The sequence below is a fragment of the Bactrocera oleae genome, chromosome 3 (genome assembly GCF_042242935.1).
Source record: "Bactrocera oleae isolate idBacOlea1 chromosome 3, idBacOlea1, whole genome shotgun sequence".
Taxonomy (NCBI): domain Eukaryota; kingdom Metazoa; phylum Arthropoda; class Insecta; order Diptera; family Tephritidae; genus Bactrocera; species Bactrocera oleae.
Window position 1 is genome coordinate 56,389,510 of NC_091537.1, and position 22,323 is coordinate 56,411,832.

General features: G+C 40.2%; 1 protein-coding gene across 5 annotated transcripts in view; it reads left to right on the forward strand.

The window, feature by feature from the left end:
• Positions 1 to 11,483: 11,483 nt before the first annotated feature.
• LOC106623728 (insulin receptor substrate 1) overlaps positions 11,484 to 22,323 on the forward strand; it is an 82,129-nt gene continuing 71,289 nt past the window's right edge. For 2 of the 5 annotated variants that reach the window (XM_070106651.1, XM_070106652.1), the window contains exons 1-2: positions 11,702 to 11,838; positions 21,712 to 22,096. In XM_070106651.1, the coding sequence (XP_069962752.1) occupies positions 11,815 to 11,838; positions 21,712 to 22,096 (409 nt within the window). In that variant the 5' untranslated portion in view covers positions 11,702 to 11,814. Of the gene's footprint in view, positions 11,839 to 21,711; positions 22,097 to 22,323 lie in introns of all 5 variants that reach the window. The other 3 variants (XM_070106655.1, XM_070106654.1, XM_070106653.1) reach the window with 3 other exon arrangements.

Consider the following 22,323-nt stretch of genomic DNA (forward strand, 5'->3'; position numbering starts at 1 on the left):
AGCGTTTAACAAAAGCAATTTACGGAGGGGTTTTCCGAGCACTTAATTTCAATACAATGAAATAAACTACTAATTTCTAAAATATAAATATAACTAAATATTATGTATTATTATGTTAGTGAATAGCTAAGTAATATATAGGTATACAAAAGTACGTAAGCTGTACCAACATGTTGCAAGAGTATAATAAATATCAGTACATTGTGTTTGTAGTTTCAGTTACACTAGATGTCTTTACCAGCAAAGTGCTTTATTCAAACAAATTTTAGTGTATTAGTTATATAGTGTTTAAAGTATTATTATATACAGTGACAAGCAAAACCGTATTATATACAGTGGCGAACAAACACATATACATATGTGCACCAGTATATACCATAATACCTACACACTGAACAGGAACAGGAATATGACTCCTATAGCAAGGACTTACAAGGAATTACAGTGAAAGAGAGCAGCACCTAGGATCCAACTTTTAACACCCGGACGGACTGAATTATATAAGTATTATCTATAAGTATTTTATATATTTATCCATTTATTTATTATTAATTAATTATGTCTAGATTTAGTAGTAAGTCGTCTTCAGAAAGAAGACGTATGAGAGTTCTTCTCTTTATATAGAGATAGTGAGCAGTCACAAAATACTGTAAGTCACGCTTATCGTATATTAGGCGTGAAGACCCCGAGGTTCGAACTGTTGAGCAAGTTGCAAATACTGTTCAAGATAGAACAAGGCGGCAAGATCTACAAACTCGCTCTGAAGAGCAAATAAGAAATACTCGAGGTCATAGATCTCGTCGAGAAAATCCTGAGGTACGTTATGATGAACAAAGTAGGAACACAAGGGATCATAGAGAACTTCGCGCAAGAAATCCTGAGTATAGGAATTTAGAGCGCATTCGTGATCAAATGCAAAGGGAACATGCAAGAAGAAATCCTGAAATAAGGAGAGAGCAGCGTGATAGAGAAACACAACGTCGACAGCTTAGTAGGAGGGGTATGAGGGAAGAAATTTTGAATCAGAGACGTCTTAGACAAAGTCAAGTTCGCCTTCGTAGAGATAACTCGCTCAATAGGCAAATTGAAAACCAAAGGCAGTCCCAACGAATCCGATCAACGAGAGAAAATAATGTTATTGAAACTGATAATAGTGGCAATTTAACAGATTTCAAAAACATTTATTTCCAAGATATAAATAAGGGCCCTACTGAAATAAGTATTTGCTGCAGCGGATTATGGTTTTCACACCAAGTTCGCAAATTAAATTTCGAAACTATTGGGCAAGGTCACCCGAATGCTGCATCCGTCTTCTATTTAATGCAAAAACTTCCTTCGGAAGATGGAAATTACAATTTTTGTGCTACTTGCAAAAATGCGATTGTCAAAAAGAATGTTCCAAAAATATGTTTAACTAACGGTCTAGACTTTCCTGAAATACCGGATTGTTTAAAAGATTTAAGTTCAATTGAAGAACGTCTCATAATGCCTAGATTGCCTTTTATGACAATTCGTCCGTTAGGGTATCAAGGTCAGAGTTCTCTCGAAGGTGCTGTTGTTAATATACCAATTTCTGTTAACAATATTGTGACATCGCTACCAAGGTCCTTTGATGAGGCTCATGTGATACAAATTCACTTAAGAAGGCGTTTGGAATACAATCATGATTACATGATCGATATCATACGCCCCGCAAAGATTATGGAAGCTTTGCAATTCTTAGTGAATACCCCTCTGTTTCGTGAGCACAATATACATATTAATGAGAACTGGATTTCAGAATTTAATAACCAAGAACAAGTTCCGTTTGTCGCACCTGATTTGATATCATGATAATCTCTCAGGTAATAATATCCTCACGGGTCTTTTACCTTCAGAGCTAAATTCAGTCGGTCAAGAAACTCTAGTGGACAATATTCCTGTAGAAAACTTAGACTATAACCGTTTAGTTATAGCGCCAGGTGAAGGACAAAGACCAATTGACAAAATTCAAGATAATAATTCAGAAGAGTTGTCATTTGGAACAATATACGTTGGGCTGAAACGTACATGCTCTGGAACATATAGCAAGATAATACGTTCTGAAATTCGCCGTTTTGACAAAAGAGCGTGTACCATTCTAAACTTGTTCTATGATTACAAAAAATTAAAACTGCTACAAATTAAGAATAGTACATCCATTTGCCTTCGAAAGTTTTCAGGTCGCAACCGAGTTACGGAACAAAATCTATTAAACGAAAACTTTGTTCAAAACTTGATTCAACACGATGATGGTTTCAAGGTTTTGAAAGGCGTTAGATCCTCACCTGCGCACTGGCAAGCTGAGAAGAAAAATGCAATCGCTATGATTTGCCAATTTGGGCTTTCAACCTTTTTTATCACTTTATCGGCAGCAGAATCTCAGTGGGTTGAGCTTTTGGTCATCCTCTCTAAAACTGTTGATTATAAAGATATTTCAGAAGAGGAAGCCACTAGTTTAACAAACCAAGATAGATATCGCTTAATTCGGTCAGACGCGGTTACTTGACTACCGCTATCGACAAATTCTTAAGCTTTTTAAAGATAACGCCGGCATTTTTGGAGAGCATGTACACGGCATGTATTGGCTTAATAATGCTCCCAGGATCAACCTTCAAGACCCTGAGACATTCACTGATGTCATTAGTTTTATTGACAGTTATATTTCTACAGATGGTTCGGTCAGCCACTGAAATTATTTGGATTATCAAAAGAAACAAGTCAAAATTCAGAAAGACACAAGGAAAACTTTTTCAAAATTCAAAACGTTTTAAATTCAAATATGACTACAGAAGACATTTCTAATTTAAACGATTTTGAACATTTCTTGTCTGATAGTAGAATAAATATGTCTTTTGATAACTATTTGTTAGCCCTTAGATCAAGTTTAACAAAACCCAAAATTTTTCTAAAAAGAAAATTACAGGAACGTTTTATAAACGCTTATAATTCTCTGATTTTGGAACTCCATAGAGCAAATATGGATATCCAATATATACTGGATGCATATGCTTCTTGTTCATATATAATTAATTATATTAGCAAGTCCAACAGGGGAATTTCTAGGCTCTTAAATGAAGCTATATCAGAGGTAAATGGAAATTATACTGTTAAGCAAAAACTTAAACATATAGGTCACAAATTTATATCAAGCACAGAAATATCTGCACAAGTAGCAGTATATTGCTGCATTGGGCTCCATCTTTCGGAAGCAAGTAATGTAGAAATATTTATAAATAAATAAATAAAACCTAGAACGGAACTTCAGAACCTTCCTTCAGGTTCGACTGAAATATTCGTAGCCGGTATTTTAGACACTTATGTTCAAAGATCCGATCAGTTAGAAACTCTTTGTTTAGCTGATTTTGCTTCCAGGTATAAATATTTTAAATCTAGTAGAAAAGCACAAGGCAGTGATCATGAAGAAGAAGAGGGGGAAGACGATAATTTACAAGAAAGCGGGGTTGTCATGCCTCTTAAAGACGGTAGCGGTTTTGTTAAAAAACGTACCAAACCTTGTATAATTCGATATAGAAGGCTTAACCCAGATTTGGCCAGAGTTGAGTATTTCCGCGAAATGGTAATGCTTTACTATCCTTGGCGGAATGAACAGCAAGATCTCATTGTAAACGATAATGAGCAGACTTGCATAACACATCGTATTCTAATTGAGGAAAATCAAAGAAAATATGATGTTTTTAAGCAAAGAGAACTTGAAAATGTTCTAGAAAGTCTTTATAATGAAATAGACTTAGAGGAAGGTGCTCAAAATGAACTACCTATCGTGGAAAATGTGTTCAGAGTGTTGGCACTTCCAGAAATAAATCCAAATATAAATTTGCTGGACTTGCATGGTGAAAATTCAACAGATAATGGCACTGAATCTGATTGCAATATTAGACTTATTAAACTACCCCCTTTAATTCCAGTGGCATCTGGTACTATGACAAATGGGGACATACACTCATTGAAACTCGAGTAGTTAATTTCGAAGAAGTTCCCGATGATGCCATACATTTATTTTGGTCCAATGAAGAGACAAATAATTTCAATGCCCTTAAGCTCAGTCGAATCCCAACAGAAGCCATCCTTTCAACTGCAAAAGACTCAGTTAAAAGAATTGGTATAAGTGAAAATGAGAATATTTTGGAAAGAGTTAAACTTTTCAAAACTTCTGAAACGCCAGGACTGCCTTATGAATTGACACTAAAAACCTCCGCCAAGTATATGATTACAGTGAATATAAACACGAGTGATGGCTTGGTTAATGGGGCAGCTGGACAACTTATGCAAATTGATTTCCATTGTTTTTTCCAATAATTCTGATTAAATGTTTGAAACCTTCTGTTGGTTTGATAGCACGATCAAAAAAGCCTCATCCTCTAGAAAGTTCTTGGACACCAATTGAAAAAGTTATAACATCTTTTCAATATAAAAGAAATGAACAAATTTCAATTGAAAGAAATCAGTTTCCAGTTGTTCCGGCTGACTATTCATAAAAGTCAGGGTGCCACATATAATAAAGTTGTAGTTCATACTCGACCCCGAATGCCTAGAGCTTCAATATATGTCGCTTGTAGTCGAGCTACTTCTGCAGAAGGTCTATTCATCATAGGAAATTTATTCCTCCTAACAAATTTTCTGAATCGGATCCTGTATTTAGGGAACTGAGGGAATTAACACAAATAAAGCTCTGACAACAAGTTTCAATTTTATGATTTCCCGAACATCAGGACATCAAATTTTATTCCATAATGTTCAGAATCGTCACGCTCACATTAATTGATTGATTAATTGATGCTATCTTCAAATATTTTATGTTTTGTAGAAACTTGGAGTTATCCTTGCGAAAGTTTTGATATACCAGGACTTACTCCAATTATCGAGCTGAGGATAGATAGCACGGAAACAAGCAACAGAAATAAACGGGGCATTATAATATATGCATAGCATAGTATTGCTAGCTCCATAGAATCAAAGGCTGGAAAGAAAATATATTCAGGACGTAAAGTTTTAGAAGCGGTTTTGTTTAAATGTTTCAATATTAATATTCTGGTTCTATATAGAAATTCAGCTTTCTCTGTCAGACATTTAATTGTAGAACTTCAAGAAGTCCTTACTTCTGAGTTATGCAATCAAAATGTGCTAATTGTTTTTGGAGATTTTAACATTTGTTTAATGTCTACAGGAACTACAATAAGAAATCTGCTCCAAGAAAAAAACTTTAGTTCCCTGCTTGGTGCAGAATATTAACTACACCTGCCGGTACACAAATTGATTGGGCATTTTCAAACATGGATCCTTCCCATGTTAATGGGAGTGAACAGAATCGGTGAAGGGGTTCTATTTGCCGTGCATTCCTCTATTCCATCTGAAAATGTTCTTGTTTCAGGGACCGACTCATTTGAAATTAAATGTATTAGAATCTACGTTAATAGTTGCTTTATTTATTTAACCCTATCTTATATACCACCCCATTCGGACTTATCTGTTTACTGCTGCATGTCTGCTTCTTTCATAAATAGCGTAGTAATTGTATTAGGTGATTTCAATTTACCGTGTGCTTCGTGGAAACCTTTCGATGACTATATCGTGCCGATTTGCAATCGGTCATGTTTTAATGAGTTTTTCGAAAAAATGTCCGAGTTAGGTCTGAACCAAATTAATTTGATTCGAATAAATTTGGTAAATGCTTAGATTTGGTATACGTTGATACCTCTTCAAAGTGTTCCGTTATTCAGAGTAATCCTCTTGTTCTACCAGAGGACTCATATCATCCTGCTTTGGAAATATCAGTCGAAGTCTCAGGCAATGTACGGGATAATAATCATCAAACTTCGTGCTTCTGTACTCGGTTGAACTTTGCAAAAGCTAATTTTAAAAAGTTAAACACAGAACTTTCTACAATAACATGGCATAATTATAATGGTGACATTGAATTGAGTGTCTCTCATTTTAATAACATTATGATTTGAAAAGTATGTTCCAATAGTAATTGTTAATAAAAGTAAAAGTATAAGTCCGTGGTTTTCGAAAGAGTTATATAAATTGAAGAACAGAAAAAATCGAGCCTTTAAACATTTTAAAAAAACCGGTTCACTTGTCGACTATTCTAAATATTCTCTATTGCGTCGACAATATTTTGACCTAAACAAAAAATGTTATAATAATTACTTTAATAAAGTAAAAAAGAATATTGTAAGTAATCCAAAATCGTTTTATGATTTCGTCAACTCCAAACGCAGGATTTCCGTCCGCGATGAAATACAAATCTATCATTTCAAGTGACAATGTTCTTATATCCAACATGTTTGCAGAATTTTTCAAGTCAAACTACTGTAAAAATTCTTCCAAAACTTTTTCTTATCAGCACGTGCTGTGTTCGAATACTTTAATTAACGCTCCAATTATTTCTGAAGAAGACGTCCTACTTAATTTAAATACGTTAAAATCATCATTTAGTTACGGCCCAGACATGATACCCTTATGCTTCCTAAAAAATAGTGCCAAATATATTTACTTGCCTTTGACAAGGATATTTAATTCCTCTCTTAAACACGGTATATTTCCTTCAATATGGAAACAGTCATTTATAATCCCTTTGCATAAAAGTGGATTTAGATCCAACATTGAAAACTATAGAGGTATCGCAAAACTATAAGTTATACCTAAACTTTTTGAAGCTATCATCACTGACCATATAACCTTTTCGATTTCTCCGTTAATTTCCTCATCTCAGCATGGATTTCGTAAAGGGAATTCGACTATAAAGAACTTGCTTGAATTTGTAATCCATGTATCATTGGGTTTTAGGAACATAAGCATACGGATGTTATATACACAGACTTTAACAAAGCTTTCGATAAAGTAAATCTCTCGATTCTCATACATAAACTTGATCTGCTGGGCTTACAGCCAAGATTCCTTCAATGGGTATCTTCCTATCTTTATAGTAGAACACAACGAGTGATATTACAATTAATGTTTCTTCAAGTATTCCGCAAGGTAGCCATCTTGGCCCGGTTCTGTTCTTGTTGTTTATTAACGATATCTCTTCAGTAATAGAATTCTCAAAAATTTTATTATACGCTGACGACGTAAAGCTTTTTAAATCATACACTTCAACTGAGGAAAGGTGTTTGTTGCAAACAGACTTAAACAATTTGGCTGCATGGTGTGATAGAAATGATTTGCCATTGAATCTCAATAAATGTAAGATGATGTGCTTTTCCCATAAATCTGTGAACCACTCTTCTTATGTAATAAAACACCATATTCTAGAGCAAGTTTTTAACTATGTTGATTTGGGAGTTAATATGGACCCTAAGCTTAATTTTAGTCTTCATATTGATACCATGGTCTTGAAAGCAAAAGCTGTCCCCAGTTTTGTTAAACGTAGGTCTAAAGAATTTAGAGATCCGTATATTACTAAAATACTTTATACAACTTTGATTAGACCTGTATTGGAATATGGCTCTGTTGTATGGAACCCTAGCTACCAAATCCATTCTGACAAGTTAGAGACTGTTCAAAACCAATTTTTACTTTGCGCCTTAGCGCATTTCCGATGGGATTCTAGGGTAAGTCTACCTCCATACACTAGTCGTTTAAAACTTATTAATCTACCTACACTTTCTAGTCGTAGGGAAATGCTTGGCATAATATTCTTAGGGAAAATTTTGAATGGAACAGTCTGCAATTCTTTTCTCCTGTCTGAAATTGAATTTAATATCCCGGTTCGCTTCTCGAGGCAGTTTAAACCTTTACTGCTAAAATCCTGTAGATCGAATTTTGAACTAAACGAGCCATTCTGCCGTATACCTATGTCATGATTTTAATTCTCATTCCAGCACATTTGACTTATCTGACTCACTTTTCAAAATTAAAAAGACTTTATTGTTTTCTCTTAATAAATGAGATTGTAACAATTTATTATATTGTAACTATAAGTCTTAGCTTTTTTGTGTCTGTAGCTGAGCAGTTTTAGATCGCAACACTTAAAAAACTCTCTTGCCTTTTCTGACTCGCCTAATTCCGCACGTATGCGGATTGCGCCCCTCGCGTCGGTTGGTCGGGAGGAGGGTAATCGTTGGGTTATTATTATTAATGCAATTACTTTTAAGACAGTACACAGCTATCATGATAGTACTTGTGTCTCTATTTCGAACTAAAGTTTTCAGACTTAGTGCAATGGTTCTTAATTTTTTTTTTCAAATATAATCGAATTAGAATGGTATAGCAATTTTGACAGTAGTTTTTATGACAATTTTAAGAAAAATATGTAACTAATCTAATTAAGAAAATTAAAATTATATGTATAATTTGTTATTATATAAGACATTATTGTACTATATAAATATATGAGAGAAATTAAATAGTATAAGGAGAAAAAAAATATATTATGGATATATGTATAAGAATTTCGATTAAAAATTTATGTTTAATATTGTAAATAATAAATAAAAAATGTTGTTCATTGCCCAAAAACGATTTCTTTTCATACTCCTCAATACAGTTGTAATGCATTCTATAAAAAATCAATTATAAGCCTATGCAACGATTTCTCATGATTTGTGTAAATTTAAAAATTGCTTTAATTAATTTCACTGTGAATGAAAATAACTGAGGCAACAGTTCCTACTTCTAGTTATTAAAATATATAAAGAAATCTCAAACGAGTATACCACTTGACTTTGCGAGAGTATAAAATGTTCGGTTACATCCGAACTTAGCATTTCCCTACTTGTTTAATATGAAGTTTTGCCAAAACCTGAAGGTATTTCCCCGGCTTTGATCCTTGCAATTTGCTTGAGTATGAAATGTTCGGTTGTACCCGAATTTAGTGCTTCCTTACTTGGTAAATAAATACTTTAATTTATTGTCTTAGTTGCCAATTAAATGAATAATTGAGAGGGATTGTGATTGCGACGGTTGTATTTATTTAAATTTATAAGTATAAAATATATTGATTTTGAAAAAGAAAGTGTGGAGTGGCAAATAAACCATTAAAAACGACTTTTTTCAGGTTTCCTTCGGACAAAAAAGTTGTCCAAAAATAAGTAATTATTTGTAGACGAAATGAATTCATATTCATAATAATTATAATTTCAGACTCTTTTCACAATAATTTCATAAATTTGTGGAAACTATGTTGTCGCTAAATATATGTATTTATTTAAAAATTACCCAAATATTTTCTTCCTAACTTATTGTATTTATTTCACTGAAACATTTTTTTTTTAATTAAAATCATTTATCATGTTTTGCGTTGTACGCGAATAAATTGCGAACTTGTAGTAGCAAGTTTAAGTATAAAAGGCGTGTATATATAAAAATATGCTACATTTTAGGCGTCGATTTATTGCTTAGACTAAACCCAAGTTCAAATATAAAAACCGAACCATCTGACGAATTTAAGTCGATTTTGAAATCACCGGCTAAAATTACGTCGACAATTCCTACAACAGCCGGTTCTACGTTACCGGAATTGACCCGGATTTTATCCGGCCAAGGGCTGTTATATCGGCGATCTAACCCTGTTTGGATCGGTAAGTTCTAGGTTAAGTTTGTCGTCACTGGAGCAACGCCTAGCAGCAGGGTTGCACCGTATCCTCCTGACCCGTGCTGGCAACGAATCCAACCCGGGCCCCGAGGAATTTTACTGCTGCGTTTGCGCTAGAAGGTTCCATCCAAACTCCACCTCGGTTAGGTGCAATACATGCAATGGATGTAGCCATCTTAAGACCTGCTCAGGCCTTAAGCCACATAGGGAGTGGACCACGAGTTACGTGGCCCCATACTGCCAACGCAATACTGCGACATCTGCCTATACGGCTGTGCAACCTGCACCATGTTCGCGCACTGCGCCGCCACTCCAGTTGAGTGGCCAAGATAGGACCTTCACGGACCTAAGGAGCTCACGCAGGCAATATGACTCCCAGTCTGACCAAGACTTATCCAGAATAGACCCCGAAATTCCAAACACATGTCCTGCGTGCAATGAGTCTCCGCATGACACTAAGCACCTCTTTGCGTGCCCAACGAACCCCACTCATCAAACACCCTTTTCCTTATGGTCCGACCCCGTCGAAACAGCTCGTTTCCTAGGCCTCCCGTTAGATGACCTCGACGACAACCAATCTGGAAACTATCACCCAATCTCTACACTGGGCACTGTAGGCTCAAGAAACACCTGTCAAACATGGGCATGGCTTCTTGTGGCAACTGTCGATTCTGCGACATGGGGCCGGAAACACCAGAACACCTGATTTTAGATTGCCCCGCAATTTGTAGACGCAGGCTCAAGGCCCTAGGCTCCACTTATGTGAACTGGGATTACATTGCTTCAATAGCACCCAGCAAGTTGTTGGAAAAGCATGTGATAGGGGAAAGCATGTGATAGAGGAGAGGGCACAATAGACCCTGGGTCGCAGTGCAAACCTCATATTCATTCTATTCTATCACCCAAACGGGGATTAGGTAACCGTTACAACAGCAACTACAACGGGTACGTCGTATAATTTTTGATCTTTTACCACTTCGAAGATCGTAGATTCCCGGCGAAACCAATCTTTCCGTTATTATACGAGCGGCAGCAAATGCGTCGGATACTCGGGTTATACGAATCCGTCCGAACGGGATACGCGAGGAATTGTTTTAGAATTGACAAGTATATTGTTGCAGGTATTGCAACATCCGAATTTGGTTATTATTTCGTTTGAAAATTCATCTTGTAATAATTTTTTGTGAATTTTGTGTATGTTAATTTTTGTAATGTAATTTTGGAAAGACGGTCGCAAACCGAACATATTAAACCATACGGGTTGTCGTAGAAACGCTTTTTGAATTCTATTGCTAAATTTGTAAATTTTGTATCAAAACGATGCAAGCGATCGCGTTAGTTTTTGTGTTTTCTTTGGTCATCGGTAAATTCATTGCGTTTGTTATTTGTTTTTATACCATCGAGGTTTTTTCTGTTTTCCAAATCATTTTTTCTTAAACGATGTAATCGATTTCATTTATTCTCATCGGTTAAAACGTACTTTGGTACATTATAACATTTAATGCGTCTCGTACAGTGCAAAATTTATTAGTATATACTATAATATGTAAAATCTCAAAGTGTCATACGTAGCGAAAAATTTTATATACTACCGTATGCAAAATTAGATTTAAATTTAGAAATAAACGCGTCCTGTGCCACACAAAATCTGACTGCATACCCAGCGCTAAAACATGATACATTATAATAAATTAAGCATATTTGAAAGTTATTCTACCTTGCCTCTTCCCATACCAAAAGAATTACGTCACAAGATGACGATTGGCGTAATCTAGTATTCTATCATTCTTGCTGTGTATATAGTCAAAAAGAAAAACAGGTAAATTGAAAAAAGTTCTGCTCACGAGACCATTTTATGGGGTGGCAGCACTGATAAGGGAAATGAATTCTACAAATTCCAATAGTGTAGTACGTAGTATATGAGCTTTGTTATTGCTTACAATATGCAAACGTTTTTTTACATTTGGTGCTTGCTTCTGATTGTCGCGAAATATTAGTAGTTAACAATTTCTTTATTCCTATTTATTATAATAAATATATGAATTGTTTGTTTTGTATGCATAAATAGGTATGCTTTTATCGTTGCAATATTTTTGTTTTGATTTCATAGTGCTGCCTAAATGGTGAATAAAAATGTGTCGTAAATTTAATAAATGTTTAATATAATAAATTCGAAATGAGCTACAGTGATACGATGATGTGTATCCTGCATTAAATATTAACTATTCAAACTGATGAAAGTGCAAACTACAAAAATGGTGATCAATAATATATCAACTCATTGAACATTTTCAAGCGAACATATTTACGTATTAGCTACCTTGTTAATATTTACATATGTGTATGCACATGTCCACAATATACATTTGTGCTTTGCCCTAACTAAAAATTTTTTGAAAAATTATGCCTACAAATGTGATTTATATATCAAATAATATACCGAGCATTGAATACACAAATTCTGCAATGCTTTTATCATTGTTGCCATATAGTATACATATACATAACTACATATGTATATACGTTTCCATTAGACATCATATTTTGCACTCGTAATCTTTAAAGTCAAGAATAATATCCAACTATCGCAAATGAACAAATCAAGGTGATATCGATAGCTTAACAATATTTGTTAGTCTTTATCCTATCCTCAAATGGACTACTCGCATTGTATTCGGTAACTAGAACGAACCATATTTTCGTCTGCTTACTTCGCAGCAAATGCATATGGAAAATATTTGACTAACTATTTCTATGGATTTCTCATATGTACCAAATATTGACAGTAAAATAAAGTAAATGATTGGAATTTTACGCTAATTACAGGGTAGGTAAATGAGCGTGTTATCCCTTCTACCTGAGCCATTGAAAAGATAATGGGAAAACTCTAGAATACCGTTCCAGGATTTCGGGAATAAAATGGGTATGGGCAGATAGAGAAAATCCTCTTAATTTAATTTAACGCAGTGACTATTAGTCCGGGTACCATACGAATAATTTATATGTAGTCATCCGGTCAAATTCGTTTTTGTGAAAAGAATGAACCGAATAATTAGCTGGTATTTTCCTGTGTTTACTAGTCCAGTAATTTTTTTAAGGGCCTTATTTTACGGGTGAATAGCAGAAAGCAGTTTGACGCGATTGAATAATGAACACACCGGTGTTGAACCGACCAGGGTTATTTTTTTTTAGCGTGGCCGAAGGCTGCAAGTGTACAAAGGATTTTGAAGCGATTGAATTATGAACACCCCGGTTTTGGACTGACCAGGATAATTTTTCTGAAGCGCGGCCGAAAGTCGCCAGCGCGGAAAGGAGTTCGACGATCTCCGATATTCGTCAATACCATCATCATGGATTTAGACGATTTGGCCTCTTTGATGTCACTCTGAACTTCCCCATCGGTGAAAGTAAGTGGTGTGCAGTCTTTTGGCATTTTGCGCAGTGTAAATTGTCGGCTAAAATAGCTCGCGCATCTCTTCGGGTCCGAGGAGGTATGGCCATCGAATTGAATTTCAACCTGGTCGTCATGTATCCTCGGATTAGACAAGGCCTTGACAGTAGTCCACAGCTTGCTTACACCGGTGGAGAGGTTGCAGGACTTCAGGTGCTCTATCCATTTTGTCCGCTTATGATGATTTACCATTTGCCGAATCTCCAAATTGGGATCCCGTATTCAAGGATCACAGGGATCGGCATGGCGTAATATGTCGCGCTCGTTTGCTAGTACAGCTGCTTCGGCTGAGAAATTAGGGCGGAGTTCCGCGATTCTTCCAGCCAGTCACACTGGGAGTCATGCTGCCTAGAGCTCCTTAGGTCCTTTCTTGGCCACTCGACTGGAGTGGCGGCGCAGTGCGCGAACATGGTGCAGCCGTTAAGGATGGTGTCGCAATATTGCGTTGGCAGCATGGGGCCACGTAACTCGTGGTCCACACCCTATGGGTCTTAAGGCCTGAGCAGGTCTTGAGATGGCTCCATCCATTGCATGTATTGAACCTAACCGAGGTGAAGTTTGTATGGAGCCTTTTAACGCATATGCAGCAAAAGAGTTCCTCGGGGCCCGGGGTGGATTCGATGTCAGCACGGACCCAGAGGATACGGAGAAACCCTGCTGCTAGGTGTTGCTCTAATGACGACACACTTAAACTAACACCGAAATAACAGCCATTGGTATCAATTCCGGTAACGTTGAACCGGCTGTTGTGGGAATTGCCAATGTCTTGTTGTTGTTGTTGTTGTAACGGTTACCTAGTCCCCGTTTGGGTGATAAATTCCAGACTCATTGTCGTCGATGTCATCTAACGGGAGGCCCAGTAAACGAGCTGTTTCGACGGGGTCGGACCATAGGGAGAAGGGTGTTAGATGGGTGGGGTTTGTTGGGCATGCAAAGAGGTAGGTAGTGTCATGCGGAGACTCATTGCACGCAGGACATGTGTTTAGTATGTCGGGGTCTATTCTGGATAAGTAGGAGTTTAACCTACTACAGTATCCGGAACGAAGTTGCGCGAGGGTCACTCTGGTTTCGCGAGGCAACTCGAGCTCTATGTCTGCTATGGGTGGTGGTTTGACTCCTATGACTGAGAGGGAGTCTGTGAAGGTGTTGATGGCTCCACTATGAATGGCGATCAGTGCCTGTCTGAAGTGCGTTGCGTCCGAAGTCCGGTCGGCGTACTGTCTAATGTCGTCGACGTAGTCAAGGAAAGACCTCTTGATGTTCCTAGGAGGCGGCTCCGCTACAGTCAGGCGATGTAGGTGTTTGATTGGAGACATCAAGAGGCATCCCGTGGTAGTTCGGAGTGCAGTGTTCTGACAGGTCTGAAGCTTCTTCTTCTGCGTGTCACTGCATCCAGGAGACCATATTGGGGCTGCGTAATTTAGGAACGGCCGGCCGATTGCCTTGTATGTTGCCAACAACGTTTCTTTGTCTTTTCCTCAAGAGCTGCCGGCAAGCGACTTGAGGATTTTGTTGCGGCTCTGTACTTTGGCAGTTATCGCGGTCGTGTGAGGAGTGAAAGAGTACAGACTGTCCAAAGTGACGCTTAAAATTTTAGGATTATTTACTGTCGGAATTTTTGTGTCATCGACTGAAATATTCAGGTCCAGTCTGTACTCCTTCGTCCAATTTGTGAAGATGGTCGCTGTGGATTTAGTGGGATAGAGTGTTAGGCTCCTTGCAGAGAAGAAGCGAGAAAGATCGGAGAGGTAGCTGTTTACTTTTGAACACATGCCATCGATTCCATTTTCCGACGTCAATATCGTACAGTCATCAGCGTACGAGGTCACTGAAATTCCCGCTGGTGGCTGGGGGAGTTTCGAATTATAAAAATTAAACAGTAGTAGTAGTAGTAGGAGACCGCCCTGCGGAACCCGCTGTTTAATTTTCCTAAGTGTGGAGTTTTGACCTCGAAACAGTACGGCTGAATGCCGACCGCTCATGTAGTTCATAGTCCACCGCTTCAGCCCTGGAGGGAGCGTTGATTGTTTTAGGTCCTCAAGTAGCGTTGTGTGATTGACTGTGTCAAAAGCTTTTGACAAGTCCAACGCTACGAGTATCGTCCTCTCGCAGGGTGGCTTCTGGTTCAGGCCATGAAGTATCTGGGCGTTTATGACGCTAAGTGCTGTGGTGGTACTGTGCACTTTACGGAAGCCATGCTGATGATCTGCTAGGCTCAGGTGGTGAGTGAATGACGGGAGTAACAAGGCCTCAAGTGTCTTCACTACTGGGGAAAGGAGAGTTATCGGGCGATAAGACTCCCCTTTGTTGGCGGGTTTCCCAGGTTTCAGTAGTGGGACCACTCTTCCGACTTTCCACACATCGGGTATTTGAAGAGTGGATATCGACAGGTTGAGGACCTTGGTGAGATAATTTACTCCCGTTGGGCCTAGGTGTTTTAGCATCAGCATGCTCATTCCGTCAGGGCCAATGGATTTAGACGATTTCGCCTCTTTGATGACACTCTGAACCTTCCCATCGGGGAAAGTAAGTGGTGCGCAGTCTTTTGGCATTTTGCGCAGCCGTCGGGTAACACGTCGTTTGTCCTTGTCAGTCGAAGGGTGCAGTGTAAATTGTCGGCTGAAATAGCTCGCGCACTTCTTCGGGTCCGAGGAGGCATGACCATCGAATTGAATTTCAACCCGATCGTCATGTCCTCTCGGATTTGACAGGGCCTTGACAGTAGTCCAAAGCTTACTCACACCGGTGGAGAGGTTGCAGGACTTCAGGTGCTCTATCCATTTTGTTCGCTAATGATGATTAACTATCTCCTCGATCTTACTCTGGAGTCCGTTGCAGTTGAATTGTAAGAGTCGCGTTTGTCGCGGGTGTCCAGTCGTGATCCTAGGGGTGAGTGGGGTGCGTGTAGGTGGTGGTTGTTGCAGCTGTACTATCCGCATGGGCGGTTGTCGCATTGTGGTGTTGATTGGCAACGCCACTGTATGTGATTGTACAAGAATTGCACTTGACTGATGTGACATTCCGGCGTATTGTGGTCTGACACACGGAACAGACTGTGCGAGGAACCAGGAGTTGCGGGGTGGTTCTCGCACCAGAATTGGAGCTGGATGAAGGTTGGGGGGGAGGGATGTTGGTCAGACTGGGAGTCATGCTGTCTGTGTGAGCTCCTTAGGGCCGTGGAGGTCCTATCTTGGCCACTCGACTGGAGTGGCAGCGCAGTGCGCGAACATGGTGCAGGTTGCACAGCCGTTGAGGCAGATGTCGCATTATTGCGTTGACAGCATGGGGCCACGTAACTTGTGGTCCACTCCCTATGTGTCTTAAGGCCTGAACAGGTCTTAAGATGGCTCCATCCATTGCATGTATTGCACCTAACCGAGGTGGAGTTTGGATGTAGCCTTTTAGCGCAAACGCAGCAGATTTAGATTAGATTGCCAATGTCTCTCCCTGCCTGCTCTTTTCTCACTACGGAGTAGCTCTTTAATGGTGTGCGGTCCAACCGCGATGAAAGGCTCTGGTCCTACCATTCTTGTAGAGGCTGCAGAGCGCATTAGCTCGTCAGGCAGTTCGTTCCCGGCTATATCCTTGTGAAAAGGCTCCAGATAAGGTGCACTTGGTTGCCGCTTGATAGGCTGTTCAGCCGTTCTATACACTCCTGCACTAGTAACGATTTGACCTTATAGGCAGAGATCGCTTGCACACCATGAGCGCTTTCGTAGCTTTGACTAAGGTCAGGTTCACATGGTGCTTCCACCGTAGAGTGGAATGCAACGTGAGGCCTAGATAATAGACCGTGTTAGCCATCTCTAGCTCTCTGCCGCCAAAGGATAGATTTTTGGGCTCCGGTGATTACCTTTGTCTGGTAAACGGTATGAATGTAGCTTTAGAGGGGTTGATGTATAAGCCAACCACAAGACACCACCCTTTTGTCAGTCTCAATCCCCTTCGTACAATATCGCAGATAGTGTCTCAAATTTACCCCTGGCTGAGATAACAATGTCGTAGGTATATCCTTGACAGCGATTCCATTGCTCGTTGGCAGCTCAAGAAGTTCGTCCACAACTAGGCCCTGCCCACACGAATTCTGGTATTGCTTACTGTGGTTTCAGCTATCCTGGTACGCAGTACGGTTTCTATCCATCTGCGTACCGATGCTGCCACACTCCTTGTCTCCAGTGCTCTTGATAGGCTTTCTTGAGACGTATTTTCAAAAGCACCTTCGATGTCAAGGAAGGCGCGTAACAACACCTCGCCCCCATCTAACGAACTACGGATCTCTGAGGTTAACTGATACAGAGCAGTATTAGTTGATCTACCTGCTCTGTAAGCATGCTGCTTCGCATGTAGCGGTGCAGTCGTCAGCACCTTCGATCGTATTTCGTAGTCAATGATCTTTTCCATACTCTTAAGTAGAAAGGAAGTTAGACTGATTGGCCTGAAGGATTTCGCCAATGTATAGTGTTTCTTTCCTACCTTGGGTATGAAGATCATCTTTGCAATGCACCATGGTTCTAAGATTCTGGCTATCCCTCATCAGCCGAACAAGACGGTACAATAGGACCTGCTCCTCCTGTTGCAGAAATGCTGGAAGGATGCCATCCGCACCCGGGGACTTATATTTTTTGAAAGAAGCCAAAGCCCACTTGATGGAGTCCGCAGTGAAGAGCTGTTTTGCGATTATCCAATCTAAGCGAGATGGCTTTCGTTCGACTATAGGTCCAATCTGGTCTTCTCGAATTGTCTCCGGGAACTGCGCAAGTAGAAGAGCCGTGGTTTTTGTTCTGCGCTGGAGGTATACGTCCAATCCGATCTTTTAATTGCTAGTACTGTGTCCGTCTTGCTTCTCGCCAGAGCCTTATGCAGCCTTTCTGTCTCGGGCGTTGAGGAGATGCTTTCACAGAACTTCCTGAAGCTGTTGTTGTTGTTGTTGTAACGGTTACCTAGTCCCCGTTTGGGTGATAAATTCCCAATTCGTTGTCGTCGAGGTCATCTAACGGGAGGCCCAGGAAACGAGCTGTTTCGACGGGGTCGGACCATAGGGAGAAGGGTGTTAGATGGGTGGGGTTTGTTGGGCATGCAAAGAGGTGGTTAGTGTCATGCGGAGACTCATTGCACGTAGGACATGTGTTTAGTATGTCGGGGTCTATTCTGGATAAGTAGGAGTTTAACCTGCTACAGTATCCGGAACGAAGTTGCGCAAGGGTCACTCTGGTTTCGCGAGGCAACTCGAGCTCTATGTCTGCTATGGGTGGTGGTTTGACTCCTATTACGCCATTCACTGAGAGGGAGTCTGTGAAGGTGTTGATGGCTCCACTGTGAATGGCGGTCAGTGCCTGTCTGAAGTTCGTTGCGTCCGAAGTCCGGTCGGCGTACTGTCTAATGTCGTCGACGTAGTCAAGGAAAGACCTCTTGATGTTCCTAGGAGGCGGCTCCGCTACAGTCAGGCGACTACAGGGGTGGTTTCTACGAAAACACCCCAGTAGAAACTGCTTAGAGAGGAGTTCGTTGTGTTCCTTAACCGGAAGCATACGGGCCTCACTATGTAGGTGTTCGATTGGAGACATCAAGAGGCATCCCGTGGTAGTTCGGAGTGCAGTGTTCTGACAGGTCTGAAGCTTCTTCTTCTACGTGTCACTGCATCCAGGAGACCATATTGGGGCTGCGTAATTTAGGACCGGTCGGCTGATTGCCTTGTATGTTGCCAACAACGTTTCTTTGTCTTTTCCCCAAGAGCTGCCGGCAAGCGATTTGAGGATTTTGTTGCGGCTCTGTACTTTCGCAGTTATCGTGGTCGTGTGAGGAGTGAAAGAGCACAGCCTGTCCAAAGTGACGCCTAAAATTTTAGGATTATTTACTGTCGGAATTTTTGTTTCCATCGACTGAAATATTCAGGTCCAGTCTGTACTCCTTCGTCCAATTTGTGAATATGGTCGCTGTGGATTTAGTGGGAGAGAGTGTTAGGCTCCTTGAAGAGAAGAAGCGAGAAAGATCGGAGAGGTAGCTGTTTACTTTTGAACACATGCCATCGATTCCATTTCCCGACGTCAATATCGTACAGTCATCAGCGTACGAGGTCACTGAAATTTCCGCTGGTGGCTAGGGGAGTTTCGAATTATAAAAATTAAACAGTAGTAGTAGTAGTAGGAGACCGCCCTGCGGAACCCCCTGTTTAATTTTCCTAAGTTTGGAGTTTTGACCTCGAAACAGTACGGCTGAATGCCGACCGCTCATGTAGTTCATAGTCCACCGCTTCAGCCCTGGAGGGAGCGTTGATTGTTCTAGGTCCTCAAGTAGCGTTGTGTGATTGACTATGTCAAAAGCTTTTGACAAGTCCAACGCTACGAGTATCGTCCTCTCGCAGGGTGGCTTCTGGTTCAGGCCATGAAGTATCTGGGCGTTTATGACGCTAAGTGCTGTGGTGGTACTGTGCACTTTACGGAAGCCATGCTGATGATCTGCTAGGCTCAGGTGGTGAGTGAATGACGGGAGTAACAAGGCCTCAAGTGTCTTCACTACTGGGGAAAGGAGAGTTATCGGGCGATAAGACTCCCCTTTGTAGTGGGACCACTCTTCCGACTTTCCACACATCGGGTATTTGAAGAGTGGATATCGACAGGTTGAGGATCTTGGTGAGATAATTTACTCCCGTTGGGCCTAGGTGTTTTAGCATCAGCATGCTTATTCCGTCAGGGCCAATGGATTTAGACGATTTCGCCTCTTTGATGACACTCTGAACCTCCCCATCGGTGAAAGTAAGTGGTGCGCAGTCTTTTGGCATTTTGCGCAGCCGTCGGGTAACACGTCGTTTGTCCTTGTCAGTCGAAGGGTGCAGTGTAAATTGTCGGCTGAAATAGCTGCGCACTTCTTCGGGTCCGAGGTGGCATGACCATCGAATTGAATTTCAACCCGATCGTCATGTCTTCTCGGATTTGACAGGGCCTTGACAGTAGTCCAAAGCTTACTCACACCGGTGGAGAGGTTGCAGGACTTCAGGTGCTCTATCCATTTTGTCCGCTAATGATGATTTACCATTTGCCGAATCTCCAAATTGAGATCCCTTATTCGGGGATCACAGGGAGCGGCATGGCGTAAGGTGTCGCGCTCGTTTGCTTATACACCTGCTTCGGCTGGGAAATTAGGGCGGAGTTCCGCGATTCTTCCAGCCGGTATGAAGCGAGCAGTAGCAGCAGCGATCACCTTGCGGAATTGACGCTCGCCAACGATGACGTCCGTAGGAATGGATAGTGCGTAGAAGGTGCTCTCAGTAAATTCTGTGAAGCCGACCCAGTTAGCTTTGTTAAAGTTAACATAAGTGCGGTTGTCCACAGAAAGAAAGTAAGGAGGTTTCTCGATCGAGATAATTATGGGCAGATGGTCTGATGCGAGAGTTAGCATAGGTCGCCAGGTTATACTATTTATCAGACCACCGCTAGCGATGGTAATATCTGGCGAGCTATTACAGGTGCCCATAATTCTGGTGGGGGCTTCGTCATTCATTGTGCAGAATGTCGAATCGTCTATCTGTTCCGCCAGCTCCATCCACCTACGATCGTTTGACAGGCAGGAATGCCAAAGATCGTGATGCGCGTTAAAGTCGCTAGCACCAAACGGTTTTCACCACGAAGTAGCGCATCTATGTTCGGGTGATATCCTGTTGGGCAACATGTAACTGGGGGGATGTATATGTTAAATATTTCGAGCTCGACATCGCCTGACCGGACAGCTATACCCTGAGATTCTAGAGTAGTGTCCCTACGGTCGATGTCAACATCGATAAGACGATACTGAACGGTGTTGTGCAATATGAAGGCTAGGCCTCCACCATTATCTCGCTCGCGATCCTTACGTAAAACGTTGAAACCTGCACAACTCAGAAGATCTGAGCGGCTGTTTAGCTTGGTTTCTTGTACCGCAGCTATCGTTACGCGCCCCCGGCTCATGAATGCAACTATCTCCTCGATCTTACTCTGGAGTCCGTTGCAGTTGAATTGTAAGAGTCGCGTTTGTCGCGGGTGTCCAGTCGTGATCCTAGGGGTGAGTGGGATGCGTGTAGGTGGTGGTTGTTGAAGCTGTACTATCCGCATGGGCGGTTGTCGCACTGTGGTGTTGATTGGCAACGCCACTGTATGTGATTGCGGGGGCAGACTCCTTCAGCATGGGGCAACGTACGACGCACTCCACTCTCGTGTGGTGCGCAGACCAGAACACGACAGAAAGTCACCAGCGCGGTTCATTGCACATTTGTCTACTTATTAAGATTCTTTAAAACTTCCAAAATTAATCAATTTCATCAACTGAGATATTTAAAGCACAATAATTTAATAATTTCTTGACTAATGTACAAATTGATTGTACAATTGACTGTTCATCTTATGGTAAATGGTCCAATGGTAAATCTCTGATCAAATTTCTGCAAGAGTAAAATGTTAAAACATGTAGAGCCTTTTATTTGGAGAACTATATCTAATGCGATTTAATGCATCCGCAAATATATGTTATATACCATATATAGGTTTATATTGAAATACATCTTAATTTTACCTTATATACTTATTAAAATAGTTTTGACGTCTAACCTATAAGTATTTTTTGTGTAAATTTTGAAGATTAGTCGAAATTATTAATTTTAAAAATATGCTAAATATTAATAATCATCTCCTCAATTTTACTTTATCTATAGGATAAAATGTCAAAACTTATCGACACGAATTATGAGGACGGTTTGATGTTATCTGGATACCAAAAAAAATTGAATACTATGAAAAAAAAGTTCTTCGTATTATATAGAGATACTACCCAAGAAAGCGCTCGGTTGGAATATTTTGATAGCATGAGAAAGTTTAAGTCTGGCTTAGCTCCTAAACGAGTGCTAAAATTAGAAAACTGCTTTAATATTAATCGGAGATTAGATACAAAGCATGACTATGTAATAGCACTTGCAACGAAAGACGGTGGCTTCGGCATAGTTTTAGAAACTGAATCTGAAATGTTACAGTGGCTGCAAGCGTTGCTTTCGCTTCAACGTAGTATTACGAATAAAGCTGATATTTTTATTCCAAAATTTGGTAAGTAAAAGAAAGAAAAAAGTAAGCGTTTATTTATTTAGCTAATTACAAGACTCAGTTAACTCGAAGCCAACAAGACGAATATTGTGAAAGAAAATAAGTTAAGTGTGCAAAAATAGCCTTAGATCTTCTCTATTTTTTGGTGGTTACCGCTTATATTATCTTAATAATAAATATTTGTACTAAGTTAAACCAAGTTTGTTCTTTTCCGCCTGGTCATTCCAACG